General features: G+C 35.1%; 1 protein-coding gene across 1 annotated transcript in view; it reads left to right on the top strand.

The window, feature by feature from the left end:
* Window positions 1-17160, top strand: part of LOC137655733 (uncharacterized) — a 73347-nt gene that overhangs the window by 41050 nt on the left and 15137 nt on the right. Inside the window, exons 8-18 of the mRNA XM_068389815.1 lie at window positions 1766-1981; window positions 2692-2841; window positions 4269-4456; window positions 4988-5172; window positions 5381-5846; window positions 7833-7976; window positions 8852-8990; window positions 10237-10309; window positions 11182-11242; window positions 11349-11443; window positions 13841-13983. Coding sequence (XP_068245916.1) covers window positions 1766-1981; window positions 2692-2841; window positions 4269-4456; window positions 4988-5172; window positions 5381-5846; window positions 7833-7976; window positions 8852-8990; window positions 10237-10309; window positions 11182-11242; window positions 11349-11443; window positions 13841-13983 — 1860 coding nt within the window. The remainder of the gene's footprint in view (window positions 1-1765; window positions 1982-2691; window positions 2842-4268; window positions 4457-4987; window positions 5173-5380; window positions 5847-7832; window positions 7977-8851; window positions 8991-10236; window positions 10310-11181; window positions 11243-11348; window positions 11444-13840; window positions 13984-17160) is intronic.

Raw genomic sequence — 17160 nt, 5'->3', positions numbered from 1 at the left:
CACCCTACATCAGACAACTGCCTATAACCCCGCTCCCAATGGAATGATTGAATGTTTTCATCGCACCCTCAAAGCAGCTTTGATGTCCCGTTGGTTTACTTAGCTTCCCTGGGTCCTCCTGGGACTGAAGACCACTCATAAAGACACCCTGGACGTCTCGGCAGCTGAAATGGTGTATGGCGACCCGTTGGTTGTCCCTACCGAATTTTTTCCATCTGCACCCTCCTCCTACGATCTCCAGCTCATACGTCACGTCGTGGGAAAATTTACTTCATGCCGCCAGACTTAGAAGCCCCCAGCAATGGATCACATACTGACAGACTTGCACTCTGCAACACACGTCTTCCTACGCAATGACACCAGCAAACCACCGCTAACGCCCCCTTACACGGGCCCCTTGACGCAATCCAAAAGCATTCCTACTAAACATTTGTGGCAAAGAAGACTGGGTCTCCATTGATCGTCTAAAACCTGCTTATCTCCTGCCAGATGACTCGCCTACAGTTCACTTCTCTAGATCAGGGCGCCCTTTTTAACATACACAGTATGTCAATTTTAGGGGGGAGCCATGTACCACCCGTGTGTCACACGATCATTTGTATCTTCGCTCTCCCCTCGCACAGACAACAACGTGCATCAATCTGTCTGCTTTTCTTATTGTTAACTATTAACAGAACCGGTTACCGGTTGGACAAAAAATACCCTGTTGTATTGTGTGACCTTCTTGGAGGGAGTTGGTGTGTATATTTAAACTCGATGTTCTGTAACAAAGTTACTCAGTTGCTTTCATCTCGCCTTTTGAGTCACAATCTACTCTTGGCCCGTCACATTGCTAACTTCAAATACTAAGTACCTCATAATAAGATACGACAAGTTTAACCCTTGAAAGCCTAAATGTTAGTCACAATAAACTGGTTGTAATTATCATTTGAGTATAGGTTTTTATGAATCGGAATATGATAGTCATCACGTGAGGTTAAAACATTTAAAATCACGAAAGAATTTGTTGATATTCAGACTTGAAAAGGCTTAGGAGTTGCACAAGTGAAATTCATATTATTTCATGCTTATACATTGTTATAAAAGAAACATATCAATATAGGTGAAATTCCATTTTCCAAGTAAATGTCCTTATAATAATAATAATGATAATATTAATAATAATAATAATAATAATAATAATAATAATAATAATAATAATATTATTATTATTATTATTATTATTATTATTATTATTATTATTATTATTATTAGTAGTAGTAGTAGTAGTAGTAGTAGTAGTAGTAGTAGTAGTAGTATTAGCCAAGCTACAGCTCTAGTTGGAAATGCAGGATGCTATAAACCAAAGGACTCCAACAGGGAAAATAGCCCATTGAGGAAAGGATATAGGAAATAAATGAACTACAAGAGAAGTAGTGAATAATTAATGTAAAATATCTTAAGATCAGTAACAATGTTAAAATAGATATCCCATATGTAAACTATGAAGAAAGACTCATGTCAGCTTGTTTAACATAAAAACATTCGCATGAAGTCTCAACTTCTGAAGAGCTATTTTATTAGGAAGACAATTGCACAATCTGGTCTTAGTTTGAATAAAACTTCTAGAATACTGCGTAGTATTGAGCCATATGAAGGAGAAAGCATGAATGTTAGAATTAGAATTAACTATTTACCCAAGTTGCTTCTCTTTAGTCTGAATCTTTTATTCTTCAAATATGTATGCAAAATTAAGTATCATGAAGCATTTCATCTTCCCTCGCAGGGAATGATTTTGGAAAAGCCAGCGAAAACTGCCTAACGTTTCACCTTTGGCATTTTCTCCAATCGCTGCCTACCGATGTAGGCAGGGTTCATGTGATTGGGAAGCATGAGCTTAGTTTCAAGAAGGAGATTGCCTTGTCCAAATGCCAGTGGAATTCGTGTCCTCCAGGATGCCAGTGCAATAGCAAGAAGAAGATTGTCGATTGCAGCAATATTGGTGAGGAAGGATTTTGAGATGGGAAGAGCACTTGATTTCTATTATTTATTTTTTATTTTTGGTGTTTTACAAATGTATAACTTTTGGTAAAATACTAACAACAATGTGTTTCCTTGATATCAAACTATATATTTATTGTCTTTCTTTGATACTGAAATTGGTTTCAATACTTTACAAATGTATAACTTTTGGTAAAATGTTAACAACAATGTGTTTCCTTGATATAAAATTATTTATTTATTGTCTGTCTTTGATATTGAAATTGATTTCAATGTTTTACAAATGTATAACTATTGGTTAAATGCCAATATTAATGTGTTTCCTCGATATCAAATTACATATTTATTGCCTTTCTTTGCGATTAAAAGTGAGAAAGGGAAAGGTTTACACGTCCCTAAATGAAGTAAAAATCGTGAAACTGTAAAGATAATCCCTACTAAATAGTTTATATAAATAATTTTCTCTACATAACGATTTTTTAGTCAAATAAGGATAAGTTTTGATAAGTATCGACTTAATTCTAATTACCTCTAAACAAAGGGAAATGTTCAGAGATTTAATGAAATCAGTAAATAACATAGTTAACATTCTATCAAAATGACATTCAATTCTACTATTAGTTTGCTAAGACTTGTTATTCCGGTCCCTTAAATCCTAACCCCCGAATAACGGTGTCCTTTATGTTAATTTGAAACTCTTCTTTTATTTAGGTCTCAAAACTCTGCCTCAGGTGGGCCCCTCTTCGGCTGAGATTCTTCTTTTGCAAAACAACAATTTGACAACGCTCGAGGGCATCCACTCTGCCGCTTGGTGCAACCTTAAAATTCTTGACGTGGGTTACAATAATGTCTCTCGAATATGTAAGTTGCAAACATGTTTATTGCCATGAGATTCTATATATTCAGCCCATAAAGTCTTTATTACTTCCTCCAAGGAGGTTATAAAATCGAGTCGATTTATTTATTCATTTATTTATTTATTTGGCTGTGTCTGTAGACTGAATTACAGCAAAACTACACAACGGATTTTGTCGAAATTTTCAACACACATTTTAAGTCATGGACAACCTCATTAAATTTTGGAGATGATCCGTATTCTAGATCCAGACTTGCATTTTTCATAATTTTAAAGATTAAGTCAAAAGAAATTGATGGATCTTGAAGAAATTTTCACCAAAGATAAATATGAGGGCGTGGGCGACTCCATTAACTTTTGGAGATGATCCGGTTCCTGAACCAGATTCTAGACCCAGATTTGCTTTTTATTTATTTATTTGTCTGTGTGTCTGTGGACAAGATTACTCCAACTACTCGATGGATTTTGACTAAATATTCACCACAGATAGACCTTAGGTCATGGACGACTCCTTTAAAGTTTGGAGATGATCCGGAGCAGGATCCAGATTCTAGATCCAGTTTTGAGTTTTTCGCTATTTGTGTCAACGTCAGCCTTTCGCAGAGGTCTGAAATCTCTGATTGCTCCTGTTATTATTATTATTATTATTATTATTATTATTATTATTATATAAAACGCAACCCTAGTTGGAAAAGCAGAATGATGTAACAGGGAAATAGACCAGTGAGGAAAGAAAATAAGGAAACAAATGGAATAGAGACCTCTAACCAAAGACAGTAGAAAACCATGGTATTAAGGCTATGGTATTACCCAAGTATAGAGAGCAATGGTTTGGGTTTGTAGTGCCCCCCTAGGGGAGCTGCTTACCATAGCAAAAAAAGTCTCTTGTACTCTTACCACGTAGAAAAAAGCCACTGAATAATTACATCGTAGCAGTTGACCCCTTGAGTGAAAAGGAATTTTTTCGGTTATCTCACCGCTCTCAGGTGTATGAGAAAAGAGCAGTATGTGTAAATTATAGGCCAGACTATTCAGTATATTTGGATACAAAGGAAAAATTAACCTTAACAAGAGAGGGATCCAGTGAACAAGCTGGCCAGTCAAAGGATCCAATAACTCTCAAACGGTTATATCTCAACATGTGGCCCCTCAATCTCCGTCTTTTTTTTTTTTTTTTTTTTTGTACAGCATTTCTATCACTTGATTATATTTCTGCTATACTACAATGCCAAAAATAGGAAATTTTGGGAAAGTACATGGATCCTCCTAGGTAGTATTTTTAAACTACAGTAGGGGTCTGTAGCTGTAAGACTTGACTTAGTTTTGTAGTTGAGGACGAACAATATATCCCATTTCAAATATTTATTTCTACTTTAGAAAAATTGTCTATTCTTTATAACATGATATTTCTATATCTTTTAAATCCAAACAGTTTACGACCGCAAAATTCAAGGAAACTGTAAGTGCGAGACAAAAGAAGCCTACAGTAATGAGCAGGCACATTGCTTTCCTCAAAATTTGGAAGAAATTCATCTGAACAACAATACCCTCCAAAACTTCACTAAAAATGATTGCTTGCTCTTGTCACCTTTAAATGAACTCGATCTTTCTGGAAATAAGGTAAATTCATTCAAAATATTTTCATATCCATTGTTCAAATTATAAACATATTTATGACACATTTCAATATAATCCTTTAAAAATAGAAAATGAAATTGGCCAATATGTTTAGATTTTCAATATTGATTCCTAATATAAATATGTCATCTTCATTCTTCAAGTTATAAGACATATTTATAACACATTTCATTTTAATCAACTGAAAAGTAGAAAATATAATATGCCACTGCATTCAGACTTTCAATATTGATTCTTATTTCATCAAATTTTATTAATCTAATCCCGTTACAGATGAGAACATTGACACCAGTTTATCATGGCCCCATAGTTTATCTAGAAACTCTGAGCGTGTGTAGACTTTCAATATTAATTCTTATTCTGTCAAATTTTATCAATCTATTCCCGATACAGATGAAAACGTTGGCACTAGTTTGTCATAGCCCTCTAGATTATTATGAAACTCTGAAAGTGTTTAGACTTTCAATATTGATTCCTATTTTATCACATTTTATCAATCTATTCCCGTTACAGATGAAAACCTTGGCATCAATTTGTGATGGCCCCCTAAATTATCTTGAAACTCTGACCGTGACAGGGAATACTATAGGAAACATAAGCGTAAACGATATTTATCAGTATCCAAAGCTCAAGACATTACACATTTCGGAAGGTACTACATATAATAAAAGTATACATCTGTATAGAGAAAACCTCAGGTAAGTGGAAAATTGATTTTCGTTTAGACGATTTAAGGGAGAGATTTAATTAGTCCTTCTAGTCTTTACTCTCATTTTAAAACAAGTTAGAATCTTTAAAATATTCACAAATTCTTATCAGGTGTTGGCACATGTTTGTACACAAGTGTTTTGCATGATTAGGATAAAGAGACAGTGCCATTCTAATATCTATTTTATTTCATTTTAGCATCATTGTAGACCATCGAAAGGAAATAAGCTTGGATATTGAAGGTCCGTCTCCATCTACTCCATTAACCATATATCCAGCTATACCATTGAAGCAATCTCCCCCTACTCCAGCAGAGCCTTCTCGCACTAATTCATCTGAGGCTTATCTCCCTACTCCAGCAGAGCCTTCTGGCACTAATTCATCTGAGGCTTCTCCCCCTACTCCAGCAAAGCCTTCTGGCACTAATTCATCTGAGGCTTTTCCCCCTACTCCAGCAGAGCCTTCTGGCACTAATTCATCTGAGGCTTCTCCCCCTACTCCAGCAGAGCCTTCTGGCACTAATTCATCTGAGGCTTCTCCCCCTACTCCAGCAGAGACTTCTGGCACTAATTCATCTGAGGCTTCTCCCCCTACTCCAGCAGAGACTTCTGGCACTAATTCATCTGAGGCTTCTCCCCAAGTAAATGGGACACCGAACCCGCAAGTAAGATATTTTGACAAGTTTGCTAACTATAGTCAGTGATATTTCACTTCACTTCAACATTCTTATATACTAGTGTATGCACCCCGTCAAAAATGAGGTCTAAATATTTGGATGAATATGCCCACACAGGCACACACAAATTCAACCCTTCCCAAACCCTACCCCTTTCTTAATTACAACCTGCTAGTTCGACAATTTGTGGGAGAGTTTGGTTTCTAAGTGTACCTGAGGAATACCCCCTTACCAGGGTATGATTACTCCCTCTCCCCCCTGAGTTTGACAGGAGATAAATGTATATATATATATATATATATATATATATATATATATATATATATATATATATATGTATGTATGTATACAGTATATATATGCATACATACTATACATATATACATATACATACACATACACATACACGTACACATACATACATACATACATACATACATACATACTTATATATATACAGTATATATATACATATATATATATATATATATATATATATGTATATATATACTGTAAATATATATGTATATATATATATATATAAATATATATATATATATATATAAATATATATATATATATATATATATATATATATACCAGATACTTGCTCTTTATTATATAGGAGAGAGATTCTAACAATATTGAAAGATGATTTTATTAGCTGGAAAAGACTACAGTAATAAAAGAAACCTTCATAGTTATTAAGGTATACTGAATTGAAATTTTATAATCTCCTAACATAATATAATAATGATTAGAAAAAGTACCTGAAGATATTGTAATCATTGTTTAAATAAAAAATATTTCGAAGTTGATAGGTTCTAGTTAGGACGCTTGAAACTTCTAGTTACTTAGCAGTTACATTACCCTAATTATTTTTTACAACGGCGAAACTCTTCTTTTCTCCCACTGTTATCTCTACAATAAGGGGTCGATTGCCTGATGTGTTCTCTAATAGCATCAGGCATGGTTTATAATTTGGCAGAGGGTTTTATGATCACATGTCCCTACAGTCATCAACCACATGCCCTTAGCAGTCATCAACAATAGTTAGTGGCAGAGGGTTGTACGATCAAATGCCATTGCAGTCACCAACCACAGTTATTGGCAGCGAATCTAACCTTTTGACTATATGGTCAAAGTGCAGGCAGCAGTTTCCACAGTCAGTGGTAGTGTGCCTAGCCTTTTGCTATAGAGGAAGACTACAAGGCAACAACTATCCATTTAGTTGCTTTCTACGACACGCAGGACATACGATGGTAGTATTCTTACACCCCTACAACAGCTATACTTATTTTGCAATCCGTATGAAAGACCTTTGACTAAAAGGCTTTGAGGGAAAGTATACCAATCAGAACCTTCGAGGTGTTGTGGGATACTGTGGTGGGATTGTACTTCTTATCCTGACAAAGCGAATCAAAGAATTTGTTCAGAAATGAACTGAGGCTAATGTCAGTGACTAATGATATGTGTCTACATTAGAGCCACCTCTTTTCAATAGGGAAATGGTTATAAAAAATGAGGTATAATATATATATATATATATATATATATATATATATATATATATATATATATATATATATATTACTCAAGTTTTCCTTCAGGTGCGTTGGTCCCCCTATCGCAACTCAAACAATATATTTGACAGATTTTATACTTTTCGTGCCCAAAGACTATTGGCACTGAGTATCCTGAAAACATAGGTACATTGGATGATAAAGCAAAGCAATGTTATTTAAATGTAAAAGCTTCAGATTTAAACTAACTAAAAATCTTAAATTTCCCTTTTGAGTTACCATTATACAGGGTACTGGAGGCTAACTTTAACAAAAATATTTTTACCCCATTGATAGTATGCATTGTGACATCATGCATAAGATTTCCAGAAGATGGTAGTGGGGTTTTATTTTACTATGCCTCATATGAGAAATATTGCCTATAGATATGCAAGTTTTTTCTACTTTTCAGGTATGTGACGAATTAATCAGGACAGCTGTGATATTAGTGATCTTCATCATCCTTGTTTTATTGACTTGTTACATCATTTACCTGAGAAATTCATCTACTTGCATTAAACGAAAGTTTGAACCCCAGAAAACCATTGCTAAACGGGTAAGATGTGATTTATATATACTATTTTTGTGATTAGAGTGCTGTGTGGTTTCCAAGGACTCTCCTGTTAAAGACTGGAACAATGAGCCTTTAATAGGAAAGTCTTACTATTTTTGGGGTTAGAGTGCTGTGTGGTCTCTAAGGGCTCTCCTGTTAAAGACTGGAACAATGAGCCTTTAATAGGAAAGTCTTACACTTTTTGAGGTTAGAGGTCTGTGTGGTCTCCAAGGACTTTCCCGTTGAAGGGTAGAACAAGAAGACTTCAACAGGAAAATCTTACTTTTCTTGCCGTCATAGAGCTGTGTGGTCTCAAAGGACTTTCCAGTAAAAGACTAGAACGGGGAGACTTTAACATGAAAGTCTTACTATTTTGGGGATTAGAGTGCTGTGTGGTCTCCAAGGAATTTCCTGTTAAAGGCTCCCTGTTTTAGCCTTTAAAAGGAAAGTCCTTGGATACCACATCTGATTTCAAAAAGTAAATATACAGCTAGGTGAAACTAATAAATGCACACACACACACACACACACATATATATATATATATATATATATATATATATATATATATATATATATGTACACATATACACACACACACACATATATATATAATATATATATATATATATATATATATATATATATATATATATATATATATATATAAATATATATATATATATATATATATATATATATATATATATATATATATATATATATATATATATATGTATATATATATAAAATCTATTAATACATGAAAGATGAGATAGTGCCTGGAAATATTTAAAGGTTCATTGGATATATAACAATGATATGTTCTACCTTTTCGTGGTTAGTGTAAACCATTTGCAATCTACTAAACTTTGCAGAGGAAGTACGACTGTTTCGTCGTATGCTCGTCTGAAGACTTCACTCGAGTCCGAGAGATGATAATCGTTCCCCTTTCTCAACGTGGATACTCGATTGCTTGGCATGAAAATGCTTTCGTACCGGGAGATTGGATTATGCGTGAGTTTCCCTGAAGTCTTCTTCTTCTTCTTCTTTGTCTGCATCTTTTCCCACTTCTATGTGGGGTCGATGTTTTTGGCCAGCGTTCTCCATCTACCTCTGTCCCACAATTCATCACCGGTTAATCCCTTTGATTGAAGGTCATCCTTGATACAGTCCATCCACCTTCGCTTTGGTCTCCCTGTCCTTCTCGTTCCCTGTACCTCCATTTCCATCACTCTCCTCCCAATATACTGTTCATCTCTTCTCATGACATGACCATTCCACCTCAGTCTACTTTCTTGGATCTTATCTGATAATTCTCTAACTCCTGTGGTACCCCTAATTACCTCATTCCGTATATTATCTCTTATTTTCACCCCACACATCCATCTTAATATTCTCATCTCTGCTACATCCAATTTCTTCTCTTCTGTCTTCTTCATTGCCCAGGTCTCCGCTCCATACATCATCGCCGGTCTCACAACTGTCCTGTGTACTTTACCTGTCACATAGTACTCCACGCACTTTTTTTCCAATTCATCCATCCTGCTTGTATTCCCTGAAGTGCCAGATATGATTATCGTTGGTAGAAATTGTCATCTTAAATTGTTATATATAGAGGAAATGGATGAAGTTGCACTCGTCTTCATAACATTGACAGCGTAATCTTTTCTTATACATTGAACAAATGGATGAAGTTGCACTCGTCTTCATAATATTGACAGAGTAATCTTTTCTTATACATATAACAAATGGATGAAGTTGCACTCGTCTTCAAAACATTGACAAAGTAATCTTTTCTTAATAACACTTTTTCAAGTTATTTAATCCCCTTAACTAAAATAGCTTTACCGTACTCTAAAGATATATTTTATGGCAGATATTTATTGCTAATGATCATTTACTCGTGATATACCTTTTGTTTAATATCTTATTCTTTCTGTGTACCATTCCAGATAAGAGAAAATTCTAAGATATCAACGTTGAAACTTTTTTGGTAAAACTGAAATCAGAAGAATTTTGAGAATAAATAATTTGGAGTTAAAATTCAAATATCTAAGGAGGGGTATTTTACAATTTGCACTTTTCAATTGATTTGAAAACCAGTTTTCTATAAAAGTAATACCTCTCTTGCTCAATCTCTCAGTAGTAGATGGTTGGGAAGTAATATTTTTCTTTAATATTTCTTATTATATCAAGGCTTTCAGTTCCCTAAAAATATTGCATGACTTATGTGACAAAATTATACACTGTCAACACACAGACAACGTCGAAAGAGCTGTTCAGAATTCCTCGCAAATGATGATTTTTGGAACCCAGAACCTGGTTAGCAGCAGGTATGTATTTGATAATAATACTTGACTAATTATAGATGAACATTGTATATTTTAATTCATTTACAAAATGAATGGTATATTTAGTTATATTTATCCATCCATGTAAATATCGACCACCGAATTAAAATCTTGAATATATACATCTACTGGAGACTATTTTGTGATTAATGTTTCAGGTTGAGCAAGGGGTAATGATTTGAACCCAAGCCTAAATCGAAAAAAATGCCAGGAGTGGATTCAACCAATTTTTCCTTACACTGAATTTTCTGGCTTATTCTTTATAGATTCTCCTCTATTCTCATACACCTGACTACTGCACTGTGGTTTTTTAGTGGCTACTTTCCTTGTGGTAAGGGTAGAAGAGCCTCTGTAGCTATGGTAAGCAGCTTTTCTAGGTGAAGAACATTCCAAAATCAAACCACTGTTCTCTGATCTTATGGTTTATATAAGAAATATTTATTTCAATGTTTTTGCTGTTTTTAAAATATTTTATTTTTTCCATGTTTCCTTTCCTCCCTGGGCTATTTTCCCTGTTGGAGCCCTGGGCTTATAGCATCCTGCTTTTCCAACTAGGGTTGTAGCTTAGCATTTAATAATAATAAAAATAATATTAGCCTCTGTACCATGGTCTTCCACTGTCTTGGGGTAGAGTTCTATTGCTTGAGGGTACACTCGGGCACACTATTCTATATACATTTTATTCCTCTTGTTATTTTAAAGTTTATCATACAAAAGCACACAGATATATAGATAAATAAAGAGAGAATTATCCAATCTTACGAGACTTCCATCTTAGGTTAAAAGAAAAGTTGCATGAATGGGTCCGAGGTCATTAAGTTCTTCAGAGTAATTTTATCCCTTCCTTCCAATAGGTGGGGCCTGCACGAAATTCGAAGAGGCTGCCACGAAGAATTTGTTAACCCAGATTACAAGGTCAGTCAGTGATTTATGTTATCTTACCCTAAAATGGAAATAGGGAAATGATTATGGCTGAATTAATTTGCAGACTTGAATCATCCATTTATCATTTTTTTCTTAGGTTTTGGCCTTGGTAGATGAGACGCTGCCAAAAACACTCAACCGGGATCTTTATGATATCGTTTGTCTTCGAACACATATAAAGCTGACAGATCCGTAAGTTTATGATTAACTGGTGACAATACAATAACACATATAGGGATTATGATCGTAGACTTACAAACCCGCAGAAAATTATACAATTTTATATTATTTTACACACACACACACACACACACTTCCCCCAAGACACTAAGATTACCAAATAATTCTTCTTCAGCCAAGGGGTTACTGTACTATAATTTTTCATTGGCCACTTCCCTCTTGTTAAGGGTAGAATAGACTCTCTAGCTATGGTATGCAGCTCTTCTAGGAGACGTAAACTCCAAATCAAACCATTGTTCTCTAGTCTTGGGTAGTGCCATAGACTTTGTACCATATATATAAGTTATAAGTTATTATATATACATATTTGCTTATTTAAACATGTAAACATAGACATAGATATGTGTGCATGTTATATAATAATAATAATAATAATAATAATAATAATAATAATAATAATAATAACAATAATAATAATAATCTAAATAAAAATGATAATCTTTATAATAATAATAATAATAATAATAATAATAATTATAATAATAATAATAATAATTCACACATACATACATACATACATACATATACCAAGGCACTTCCCCCAATTTTGGGGGTAGCTGACATCAAACAAATGAAACAAAAAAAGGGACCTCTCCTCTCTACGTTCCTCCCAGCCTGACAAGAGACTCAACCGAGTTCGGCTGGTACTGCCAGGGTGCCACAGCCCACCCTCCCCCGCTATCCATCACAGATGAAGCTTCACAATGCTGAATACCTTACTGCTGCTACCCTCGCGGTCATCTAAGGCACCGGAGGAAGCAGCAGGGCCTACCGGAACTGCGTCACAATCGCTTGCCATTCATTCCTATATCTATCATGCTCTCTTGGCTCTATCACATCTATCCTCCTATCATTCAGAGCATTCGTCACTCCATCCATCCACCCAAACCTTGGCCTTCATCTTGTACTTCTCCCATCAACTCTTGCATTCATCACCTTCTTTAGCAGACAGCCACTTTCCATTTTCTCAACATGGCCAAACCACCTCAACACATTCATATCCACTCTAGCTGCTAACTCATTTCTTACGCCCGTTCACACCCTCACTACTTCGTTCCTAACCCTATCTACTCGAGATACATCAGCCATACTCCTTAGACACTTCATCTCAAACACATTCAATTTCTGTCTCTCCGTCACTTTCATTCCCCACAACTCCGATCCATACATCACAGTTGGTACAATCACTTTCTCATATAGAACTCTCTCTACATTCATGCCCAACCCTCTATTTTTTACTACTGCCTTAACTGCCCCCAACACATTGCATCCTTCATTCACTCTGACGCACATCTGCTTCCACTCCACCAATTGCTGCAACAACAGACCCCAAGTACTTAAACTGGTCCACCTCCTTAGGTAACTCCATTCAACATGACATTCAACCTTGCACCACCTTCCCTTCTCGTACATTTCATAACCTTACTCTTACCCACAACCACTCTCAATTTCCTTCTCTCACACACCCTTCCAAATTCTGTCACTAATCGGCCAAGCTTCTCTTCCGCGTCTGCCACCAGTACAGTATCATCCGCAAACAACAACTGATGTACCTCCCATTCATGGTCATTCTTGTCCACCAGTTTCAATCCTCGTCCAAGCACTTGAGCATTCACCTCTCTCACCACTCCATCAACATAAAAGTTAAACAACCACGGCGCCATCACACGTCCCTGTCTCAGCCCCACTCTCACCGGAAACCAATCACTCACTTCATTCCCTATCAGAATACACGCTTTACTACCTTTGTAGAAACTTTTCACTGCTTGCAACAACCTTCCACCAACTCCATATAACCTCATTACATTCCACATTGCTTCCCTATCAACTCTATCATACGCTTTCTCCAGATCCCTAAACGCAACATACACCTCATTACCTTTTGCTAAACATTTCTCACATATCAATACTACTACTACTACTACTACTACTACTACTACTACTAATAATAATAATAATAATAATAATAATGATGATGATTACGACAAAAACAACAACAGAAACAATAACAACAACAACAACAATAAAAATAATAATAAAAATGATGATACTACTAATACTACTACTACTACTACTACTACTACTACTACTACTACTACTACTACTACTAATAATAATAATAATAATAATAATGATAATAGAAAATAACACTAATGATAGCAACAACAACAATAATAATAATAAAGATAATAATAAGAATAATAATAATAATAATATTAATAATAATAATGATAATAATAATACTGTAAAAATTCCAAATATTTCGAAACAGCTGCAGTAATCTTTTTTATGGATAAAAAATAAAGTTAATTCATATTACTTTCAGCTAAGCTTTTTCTTTCATTACAGGGATTATATCGAACAGATCTGTCGATTCTTACCTCCTCAAGAACTACCTGAGAATAGTGACCTTCAACCCGATAATTTGCAAGAGTCCCTGAATGACATCAATGAATTCTTGGAGAGATACGAAGAAATACGGCGGAAGGAGAGTAAGAACTTATCTCTCTCTCTCTCTCTCTCTCTCTCTCTCTCTCTCTCTCTCTCTCTCTCTCTCCTCTCTCTCTCTCTCTCTCTCTCTATAGACAATACATATAAACCTACTTGCATTTATAAATTTATCTCAAATATTAAAGGCCTGAACTCACACTAAACTAATTCTCTCTCTCTCTCTCTCTCTCTCTCTCTCTCTCTCTCTCTCTCTCTCTCTCTCTCTCTCTCTCTCTCTCTCTCTCAGTAGAAAATATATATAAACCTACTTCCATTTATAAATATCTATCAAATATTAAAAAGGCTGAGCTCACACTATACTAATTCTCTCTCTCTCTCTCTCTCTCTCTCTCTCTCTCTCTCTCTCTCTCTCTCTCTCAGTAAACAATATATATAAACCTACTTGCATTTATGAATTTCTCTCAAATACTAAAAGCCTGAACTCACACTAAATCAATTCTCTCTCCCTCTCCTCCTCTCTCTCTCCTCTCTCTCTCTCTCTCTCTCTCTCTCCTCTCTCTCTCTCTCTCTCTCTCTCTCTCAGTAGACAATATATATGTACCTAATTGCATTTTTAAATTTATCTCAAATACTATAAGCCTGAACTCACACTAAACTAGTCTCTCTCTCTCTCTCTCTCTCTCTCTCTCCCTCTCTCCTCTCTCTCTCTCTCTCTCTCTCTCTCTCTCTCTCTCTCTCTCTCTCTCTCTCTCTCTCTCTCTCTTAATGGCAGATAAATATATGACCTTATACAAACTTCTCAAAAAATTAAAAGCCTGAACTCACACTAAACTAATTCTCTCTCTCTCTCTCTCCTCTCTCTCTCTCTCTCTCTCTCTCTCTCTCTCTCCTCTCTCTCTCTCTCTCTCTCTCTCTCTCTCTCTCTCAGTAGACAATATATATATAAACCTACTTGCATTTATAAATTTCTCTCAAATATTAAAAGCCTGAACTCACACTAAACTGATTCTCTCTCTCTCTCTCTCTCTCTCTCTCTCTCTCTCTCTCTCTCTCTCTCTCTCTCTCTCTCCTCTCTCTCTCTCTCTCTCTCAATAGACAATATATATAAACCTACTTGCATTTATGAATGTCTCTCAAATATTAAAATTCTGAACTCACAATAAAATAATTCTCTCTCTCTCTCTCTCTCTCTCTCTCTCTCTCTCTCTCTCTCTCTCTCTCTCTCTCTCTCTCTCTCAGTAGACAATATATACATAAACCTACTTGCTTTTATATATTTCTCTCAAATATTAAAAGCCTGAACTCACATTAAACTAATTCTCTCTCTCTCTCTCTCTCTCTCTCTCTCTCTCTCTCTCTCTCTCTCTCTCTCTCTCTCTCTCTCTCTCTCTCTCAGTAGACAATATATATATAAACCTACTTGCATTTATAACTTTCTCTCAAATATTAAAAGCCCCGAACTCACACTAAACTAGTCTCTCTCTCTCTCTCTCTCTCTCTCTCTCTCCCTCTCTCTCTCTCTCTCTCTCTCTCTCGATATATGCATCCTGCAACCATGAATGAAAGTAAGAAAACTCAGCAAACTGAAAAGAAAAATGAAACAAAAAAAGAAACAAAAAAAGAAACAAAAAAGCAGGCCGTGTATATACCGCGCTATGAACCAAGAGCCCCAAGATATGAGGAATTTCAACCCAAACCTGCACATTTAGAGCCCAACTACAAAGAATGCATCTATAATGCCAGGGGTTGGTGCAGATATGGGGACAATTGCAGGTATACACACAAAAATAAATAAGAAGGCGAAAGAGCAAATATAATAGAAAGTTGGAGTTTTTAATGGCAGAATTCCGGGAAATGAAGAAAAGAACATCATATCAGAATAGGAAGGAAGCATGGGAGAATCCATATTATTACCAATATTAAATAATGGGGATGAAACACAAACCATAATAGTGATGAATGCACAGGGTTTAGTCACGAGTAACTCTAAAAGGAAAATAGAGTTCTTAGAAGAACTAACCCAAATTGAAAAAATAGATATATTAAATATAAGTGAAACATGGTATTCCCAAGAGACTGGCAGTGATGACCAGATAAAGGGTTTCCAAACTTATAGATCAGACAGAAAAAATAGGAATCAAGGGGGAACCGCAATATATGGAAGGAAGAGACATAAATCAAGGAAAAGTCTGTGAAAAATACAGCAACATAGAATGTGAATTGATTGCGGTAGAATTTTAATTTGAAAAACTAGTGAATATTGTAGTTTACAGACCCCCAAACACTAAGGAGTTTGACATAATAATAGAAAAAATAGATGATATATGTAGAAACCATAAAGACTGGAATATACTCCTATCCGGAGATTTTAACTTTCCTTTCGTGGATTGGAAAGAACGGATAGAAGAAAGTGGTTGTATGTATACATATAAAAAAGATAGTAATAGTAGCGCAGAAGATAAGAGGCAATTTGAAAAGCTATTAGAACATAATATGCAACAAATAAACCACATTTAAACAAGAAAGGAAAATGTCCTAGATCTAGTATTTGTGAATGAGGTGAATTATGTTAAAGAAATAATAGTGTATAACACGGGAATTTCAGACCACAATGTCATAGAATTGATAGTCCATTCCAAAGCAAGTGATCGCAGAATTGATAAAAGCACAAAACTTTGGGAAGGATATGGAAAATATAATTTTTACAGTAAGAATATAAAATGGTCAGAAATAAATGAAGAACTGAATAAAGAATGGAAAAATGTATTTGTAAGTGATAATATACAGGTAAATACGGACATACTGTAAAAAATACTGGAGAAAAATTGTTGAAAAATATGTACCGAAAAAAAACAATAAACAAAAGACGTGCATACCAAGAGACAGAAGGATCTTATTTCAGAAAATTAGAAAGTGGAAGAAAAATCTTGCAAAAGAAAAAAATATGTGTGGAAAATGAGGGAAATAAAATGTAAGATAGAAAATGCAGAACAAAAGATTATACAGTCGAAAGAAAATGAAAAAGGGACTTAGAAGAAAGGACACTTCAAAATATAAAAAGAAACCCCAAAGTACTTTACTCCTATGCAAAAAAGATGAATAAAGGGAGATTAGAAATAGGCCCTCTAAGAATTGAAGGACGGTTAATGAATGAAAAAAAGGAAATATGCAACATATTAGCAGAAAAATATAAGAGTGAGTTCACACCAAGAATTGCG

The sequence above is a fragment of the Palaemon carinicauda genome, chromosome 1, assembly GCF_036898095.1.
Source record: "Palaemon carinicauda isolate YSFRI2023 chromosome 1, ASM3689809v2, whole genome shotgun sequence".
Taxonomy (NCBI): domain Eukaryota; kingdom Metazoa; phylum Arthropoda; class Malacostraca; order Decapoda; family Palaemonidae; genus Palaemon; species Palaemon carinicauda.
The sequence above is the reverse complement of the archived record's forward strand: the minus strand, read 5'-3'. Positions and strand labels throughout refer to the sequence as shown.